At 36.3% G+C, this 8268-nt stretch overlaps 1 protein-coding gene across 3 annotated transcripts in view; it reads left to right on the forward strand.

Annotated features, from left to right (window-relative positions):
- Positions 1 to 8268, forward strand: part of ARNTL2 (aryl hydrocarbon receptor nuclear translocator like 2) — a 63876-nt gene that overhangs the window by 42956 nt on the left and 12652 nt on the right. For all 3 annotated transcript variants that reach the window (XM_015590083.2, XM_006912706.3, XM_006912705.3), the window contains 3 exons: positions 7097 to 7337; positions 7785 to 7891; positions 8048 to 8198. In XM_015590083.2, the coding sequence (XP_015445569.1) occupies positions 7097 to 7337; positions 7785 to 7891; positions 8048 to 8198 (499 nt within the window). The remainder of the gene's footprint in view (positions 1 to 7096; positions 7338 to 7784; positions 7892 to 8047; positions 8199 to 8268) is intronic.

Raw genomic sequence — 8268 nt, forward strand, 5'->3', positions numbered from 1 at the left:
ACTATAAGAAAGAATGAAACACTTGGATAGACCTAGAGGATATTTTGCTAAGTGAAATAAGACAGAGAAAGATAAATACCATATGATTTGACTTATAAGTGGAATCTCAAAAAAAAAAAATAAAACAAATGAACAAACAAAACAAACAGACTCAGATATAGATAACAAATGGATGATTGTCAGATGAGAGGCATGGGGGATGAGTGAAAAGGAAGAAGGAATAAGAGGTAAATACTTCCAGTTGTAAAATAAATGAACCAGGAGGATGTAATGTACAGCACAGGGAATACAGTCAGTAATATCAGTGATAGTTACTATACTTATGGTGATCTCATCGTAAGGTATATAAATGTTGAATCACTATATTATACACCTGAAACTAATATAATATTGTATGACAACTATACTTTAAAAAAATTTAGAGCGTAATTAATTATATTGCTTCATTATGTATTATAATTTTTAAAGAACAAAAACGTTTATCATTAATAAAGTTTGTTCTTAAAACATTGTTTTTCATCCATTTATATTTTTATTTTTAGTTTTGTTTTTTATAATACACATGTTAGTACAAAAGCAGATGTATATAGTTTATACACATGAAGGGTGCTTAAAATTTTTGTATAGCATGCAAAAGAAATATATATGAAGGCCATCACTTTGGAGATTAGAGATGAGTCTCGGGGTTACCCCTAGGAACGTCTCTGCACTTTTAGTAGACCCTTAGCCCGATAGTAAGGAAGAATTGTGCTGCATTAGGTCCAGTGGAAGCTATGTGACCATTGCTATCACTGCAGATTATGAAGCACCAAATCACACACCCTGGGTATGCTCCTCTTAGGACTTCATATTAACACCAGAGAGGGGCCAAAACATGTGGATCAACTGGGAGAACCTCAAGAAACATTTCAAAGGATCTATTCCCCAGACCCTACAGGATGATCAGTGGAAACATGGAAGATTTAAGAAGGCAGCTTGATGACATCCTTTCCCACCATAATGAAAGTTTAATCCTGAGCTGGGAAGTGCCCAGTTTGGAAGAAAAGATCGAGCCTGCCAAGCCTATGGCCCTAGAGGTTTATCAGACTCAGATCTCCAAGACAGAACACCAGCAGGAGCACTGGGCCATCATGCTGAAGGAAAGGAGAATGCAAGCCTATCAGCAGGTCCTGGGCTATTAAGGCACAAGCAACACCTCTTTCTAGGAAATCCTCCTCGACACCCTCCTTTTTCTGGTTGGACCTGAGTCCCTAGCACCCACTTTTGGTAGTCCATTAATATTCCTGAGCATGTCTCTTATTTCCTATCTTTTCTACACTATATTGCAGTTATATTTTCTATGTTTGCCTCTCACACTAGAATGAGAGCTTTATTTCTCTTTTCAAGGTGCCTAACACATAGTAGACTCTCAAACATTTACTGAAGGAACACGTGACCATCTCCTTGTCCTTTGTTCCTGACTGACCACATAATTGGTTTCAAATCCACACGGACAGTTGAGAATCCAGTGAATTAATCTATATGATAGTGTTTTTGTTTCACCCAAGAAGCAATTTAAACAATTTTATCTCAAGAAGTTTTGATCACATGCTATAGGCTCAATTGTGTCCCCCTGAAATTCATATGTTGAATTCCTAACCCCCAATGTTATGGCATTTGGAGATGAGACCTATGGGAGATGATTAGGCTTAGGTGAAGGAATGAGGGTGGGGCCCTAATAATGTGATTAGTGCCCAATATAAAAAGAGACACCAGAGGGTTGGCTGTCTGTGAGCACACGGCAAGATGGTAGCTATCTACAAGCTAGGACAAGAGCCCTCACCAGGGCTATGTTGCCATCCTGATCTTGGAATTCCAGCCTCCAGAACTGTGAGGAAATAAATATTTGTTGATTAAGCCACCCAGTCTGTGGTACTTTGCTATGGAAGTCCTAGCTAAGACAGCACACAATTTGGATCATTTTCTGTACCATAATTCTCATGAGAAATCGGAAAAGGCTCTGCAGTGGAAACCAAAGGAATATGGGCCTTACTGAAAATAAACGTAGGTTAATCAAATGGGCATTTTACAATTTGGCTTGAAATATGGAACTACAAGCTACAAATTGGTGGTAGGACTACCTTGTCTGGGCTCGCTCTTCTTTCTAGATTTTTCATTTTGATTTTTGTGAAATTCTAGAACTGTACATGACTGAATATATGTATCTTGGAGGATTTTTCTTAGGTATGGGAGCCCAAGTCAGTCACTGATGATAACCTTGGAAGTATAACACTTTGTGTCTGGTCTTTTGACCCTTTGCAAAGATACAAAAAGGAAAGTGACGTGCTTTCCATGAAACTACATGGTATTGTTACAGTATTTTGAAGCAGTTTTGTAAACTTTGAATCTTAAGCAAAAACACATGTATATAATCATTCTTAAAGAATGTAATAATCAAACTTTAGTCCTTCCATGTGGTTTCTAAAAGGATTTTTTCCATTATAAGTTTCAGAGATTTATAGAAGAGCCAGGGAAAATTTCTTTTCTTTGAAATAAATATTGATAATCTTACTGGAAAAATACAGCTATTTCAAGAATACCTGGCAAATGGTCAATTAGAGCTGATTCATAGTTGAATTCTGTGATGAGCTAAAGGAGCCAACTATTTTTAAGTCCCTCCAGGTTCTCATACTAAGCTCTGCCTCATAACAACCATGCCGGTGGTCAAGCTTTGGGACAGAGTAGAAAGGGCTTGGGTTCTGAATTCAGTAGCTTTTTAATTGTCTGCCACTTAATAGCTGTGCAACCTAAGGCAAGTTCCTCTCAATACATGGAAAATGGGTGTTATGGGCTGAATTGTGTTTTCCCAAATTTCCATGTTGAAGCCCTAGCTCTCAATGTGACTGCACTTGGAGGTAGGGCCTTAAAAAAGATAATTAAGGTTAAACGAGGCCATAAGAGTGTGGCCCTAATCCAGTATGACTGGTGTCTCATAAGAAGAGGGACACACCTGGAATGCACACTCACAGAGAAGAGGCCACATGAGGACACAATGAGAAGTCAGCTGTCTACAAGCCAAAAAGAGGCCTCAGGAGAAACCAAACCTTGATCTTGGACTTCTAGCCTCCAGAGCTATGAGAAAATGAAGTTCTATTGTTTAAGCTACCCAGGCTGGTATTTTGTTATGATTGTCCTGGCAGACTGATACAGTTGGTATGATACAGCACCTCATGGGAATATGGTCAGGATAACACATGGCTAATGCAGTGCTTGTCTCCCAGTAAGCACTCGATAAATGGAAGCTATTATTTATGGCTCAGAAAGAAGAGAAGGAAAATAAAAGAACAAGAAGAAAATTAGTAATTATTTAAAATCTATACGCCAAGCACTTTGCAAAAGTAACTGAATCTGCACAACAATCCTGTGCAAACCAGCCCCCATCTTGCAGATGAGGAAACTGAAGCCTAAAAAGAGTATTTGTCTAAAGTCACATAGAAAGTGGCAGAACCAGTAATCTGGCTTTAAAATCTGTATTTTTTCTCCACTGTGCCATGCCACTTAGAGTAGCTTCCAGTATGCCAAAGATGAAAGATCCATTTTAGATGATTTCTGCAGTAGACATGCAACGGGGGTGGTGTTGGGTGGGGGGGAGCAGTTGGCTCTGGTTGTAGGAATGTATCCCCACCCAGACACGATGTCCACTCCCACATCAAGCTGGGCCACACGGATGCCTGCAGTCTGAGTCAAATATCTCCTCAAAAAAGGATTTTTTAGTCTGTTTAAACACTTGAACCGAGTACTCACTTAACACTTCAGAGCTCTGTGCCAAAGGCATGAGGTCAGTTTGGCCTAAGGAATGGTAAGGGCATGTGTTAAGGATCAGTATGGCCCTTCCTCAAAGTGCCTGGTTTGAAGACAACTGCATGCAGACAGACATGTAAACAGATGCCTGGACCAGGATAAGGTAACTGCAAAATAGAACCCTCATTCGCCACATGGATGACTTCCCATACATGAGATCATTTTGCATTCTACTTTAACCAAAGACAGTGTTTGTCAAGTGAAATAATTATATTTTGCATATAGTTGCTATTAAATTGTTCTTTCCAACAGTAGTTGGCCAATATAATTGTTTTAAGACCACTCCTTATTAATGATGAAAGTTAATAAAGGTGGTTTTTTTCCTTTTACTGGGACATGTTACATTAAAATTTCTGATTATTTTTTAAGACTATTTTTAGAGCAGTTTTAGGTTTACAACAAAACCAAGAGGAAAGTAAAGAGATTTCCCATATATTCTTGGCCCTCACACATGCATAGCCTTCTCCATTATGAACATCTTTCACCAGAATGGTATATATATTTTCCAAGGATGAAACCTACATTAACACCTCATGATCTCCCAAAAGTCCATAGTTTGTTTACCTTAGTGTTAACTCTTGGTGGTGGTCATTTTGTGGGTTTGGAGAAATATATAATGACATACATCCATCATTATAATATCATACAGATTATCTTCACTGCCCTAAAAATCTATGCTCTGGTTGTTCATCTCCTCACCACCACCCTTGGCAACCTCTGATCTTTTGTCTTCATAGTTTTGCCTTAGTGACATTTAAAAATAAAAGAATAGAGAGCAGAAAGCAGCCCTTTTAATGCTAATTGAAACTGAATTTAAGATTTATGGAAAGGCCATTTCCAAGATTAGCCACAAGTCGCTCATAACAACATGAGTTTGAACTGCATGGATCCACTTACATGTATATTTTTTTCAATAAATACTGTAAGTATATTTTCTCATGATTTTCTTAACATTTTCTTTTCTCTAGCTTACTTTATTGTAATGCAGTATATAATACATACAATGTACAAAATATGTGTTCATCGACTTGTGCGTTATTGGTAAGGCGTCCAGTCAACAATAGGCTATTAGTAAAGTTTTGGGGAGTCAGCGCACCTAACTCCTGTTTTGTTCAAGGGTCAACTGTGCTTTTCTCTTTGATTTTGTGTATATTTGAGATTTTTCATAATAAAAGGATTTTTAAAAGTAATAAGATTGACATGAAAAACATTTCCACCCTGGTTCTAACAGTAATGTCATGGATTCAAACTTTGAAAAAGCTTCTAAGATAAGGATAAAATTACGTATCTCAACTTGTGAAATCAAAGGCTGATGAAAGACTGCTACCAAACATCTTAGGTATTTAAGTTTATCTTGGAAAGATAATCAGTAATACAGCAACACATGGAGAATCCACTGGCTTGTGAAGTGTGGCGGATCCTGTCAGTACCACATGACTTATTCTCTCAGCACTTACCACTTCAAGGGCCTGCCACCTGGTTTCCAACGTCTGACACCTGTACTCTCTGCTTGATCCCTTTTTCTCTGGTGTTTGGAGACAGATCTAATTATCTGGGTTGATTGTAGTGCCATTAAATAGGATAGGGAATAGGTTGGAAAGATAATGACTAGTAATTTAAGGCATCTATGGACCATGGAGGAGGTGATGTGTTAGTTGTTGAATACCGGGTCCTAGGCATGGCTATCAGGAGCTGTTCCCTGCTTCATTCTCCATTTCCCCATCTCAGACAATGCATCAGCCACATCTGACTGCTCTCTTTTAACTCTCGGTGTACGCTGGCTGTTCCCTCTAATTGGAACATCTTTTTGTACTCATTTTCCTCCATCACCCAGGCTACTCCTGTTTGAACACCTTCAGTGACAGAGCACTCACTATCATCAAATAGCAGGGCGTTAGTGGTTCAGAAAGGGAGGCTCTGGAGCCAGCCTGTCTGGATCTAAACGTTGGTTCCACCCTTCCCCGCTATAACCTTGGCATTAACTCTCAGTTTCCTAACACCATGGGGGTAACACTAGAACATCTCACAGGACTATTAAGCAGATTAAATGAATTATATACTTAAAGAACACAATGTAAATATATATATGCCTTACTGTTAAAATGTACAGCTGAAACTTACTGGATTTCATTAACCAATTCACCATAAAAATAAATTAATTTAAAAAAAGCATTTAGAGCATAGCACATAAAGTGTTCTATAAATCTCTGCTATTACTATTGCTATTTTATAAGATAGCTTATATCATCATCTATTAAAAAATGTTTTTAAAAGAATATTTGTAGTAACGGTTTTACCAAATAGTGCCGATTTAAAACAGTGACTGTTCTGGTCTTTTCTAAATCTTTACAAACAACGGTTTTAAGTAATTTTTACTGGCCCTTTTTCCCTTCATTTTAACCTTTAAATCGCTTTTTGGGTGGATTGCCATAATCTGTAAACTGCCGCCTTTTAAGCTTGGGTTGCATTTTATTGTTTTCTTAAGCATTTATTGATACACATATAACTTTGTTATAATGGTTATAGTTATGCCAAATTTTGAGTTTTTATATAATTATTGATATTTGAGCATATGGATTATTTCCAATTTTTTTATTATTCTGCTTGGACCTGTTTGACAAGCTTTTTCCTATGAGTTAATTGCTTGGGATTTTTCTGAAAAGTGAAATTTGAGTCATTTTGTTTCTATAATACCTTTTATTATAAATTTCTCCAGTGTTCTCTAAAATGTTTCTGTAATTTATCTATAAACCATTATGTACTAACATAAGAAATTTAAGAATGTATGCATAATTGTCCTTTAAACTTTTGAATATAAATAATAGTATATCAAAATTTTAATAAGCTGAAAACAATTTCTTTGTGGCTAAGAGCAAGAGAGCATGAAGTTTAACTTTTTCTAATAGATATAAATTACTATATTTTTAAAAATTGACTTATAATAATTAAGTAGTTATAGATCTATTTAAACCTAGATTAAAGCAATCTGTTTACTTGATGTAATACATATAGTTTAGTTCCTGAGAAAAATAACTCATTAAGAATAAAATAAACACAACCAATGATTTTTTAAATGAAATGCTATTTCCCTTTCATGTTTAAAGAACATGTCATAGCACAATTATAACTACCATAAATGTTAATGTAAGAAATTTAAGAATTCATGATTCAAATGCTTTTTAAAAATTCTTTATCTTTTTCCAGTTTTATTGAGATATAATTAACAAATTTTCTTTTTTAAAAACTTTTGAATTAGATCATAGAAAATTCTGTACTATCCACTGTACGGGTTACTTGAGAAGCTGGCCTCCAAATATCATCGGAATGGAAGAAGAAAAGGACAGTCAGAAAGACAGTAATTTTACCTGCCTTATTGCCATTGGAAGATTACATCCGTATATTGTCCCACAGAACAGTGGAGAAATGATTAAAGTGAAACCAACTGAATTTATAACCCGTTTTGCAATGAATGGAAAATTCGTCTATGTGGATCAAAGGTAACAGTTATATGCCATAATGATTAGAGTTCAGTGGGATATTTAAGACTATTAAAATGTGACTCAGCACTGCTGGATTTTTTTTAAGGCTTCAGAACAGGAAATAAAGTTGAAATGAAATAACAATATGGATATATCGGTAAATTTGTTCAAGCCAAAATGGTGCCGAAGCTGGGCATGGTCTGTGGCCACAGTTTTATTGGTGAATGGTAGAGAAAGCATACTCTAGATTGGGTGGGTGTCCTCTGAGGTAGCCTCATGCCTGGATGTCAATTCTTTTTTGCAGCTCTGGTTTGGGTCTTGGGCAGTCAAAGGGAGCCAGTGATGCACATGACTCACTCATCCCTCAGTCCACTTGCCTGCTATCCTGACCACATATGGACCGACACTAATCTGGAAGTAAATTTTTTCACAAATTCTGAAGTTTCTTTTTAATTTTAAAACTAGGGCAACAGCAATTTTAGGATATCTGCCTCAGGAACTTTTGGGAACTTCTTGTTACGAATATTTTCATCAAGATGACCATAGTAATTTGACTGACAAGCACAAAGCAGGTATGCATTGAGTGGGGTAAGGTTTTGGTATTTTTTAATTGCAACTTCAACTCTTAATTTCTCATTCCTGTGAAATCCAAAACTTGAATTCATCTTCAAAAGTTTGATTTATATAGTGGTAGACTGTTATGCTGATTATTATCTTTTCTTGTTAAGTTCTACAGAGTAAAGAGAAAATATTTACAGATTCATACAAATTCAGAGCGAAAGATGGCTCTTTTGTAACTTTAAAAAGCCAGTGGTTTAGTTTCACAAATCCTTGGACCAAAGAACTGGAATATATTGTGTCTATCAACACTTTAGTTTTGTAAGTAATTTTTTATGTTGTTAAGACCTTTTATTAATTTCAAATGAGTTTTTTGCTTCCCTCTTATCAT

Source organism: Pteropus alecto, unplaced genomic scaffold (assembly GCF_000325575.1).
Source record: "Pteropus alecto unplaced genomic scaffold, ASM32557v1 scaffold103, whole genome shotgun sequence".
In the NCBI taxonomy this organism is placed as follows: domain Eukaryota; kingdom Metazoa; phylum Chordata; class Mammalia; order Chiroptera; family Pteropodidae; genus Pteropus; species Pteropus alecto.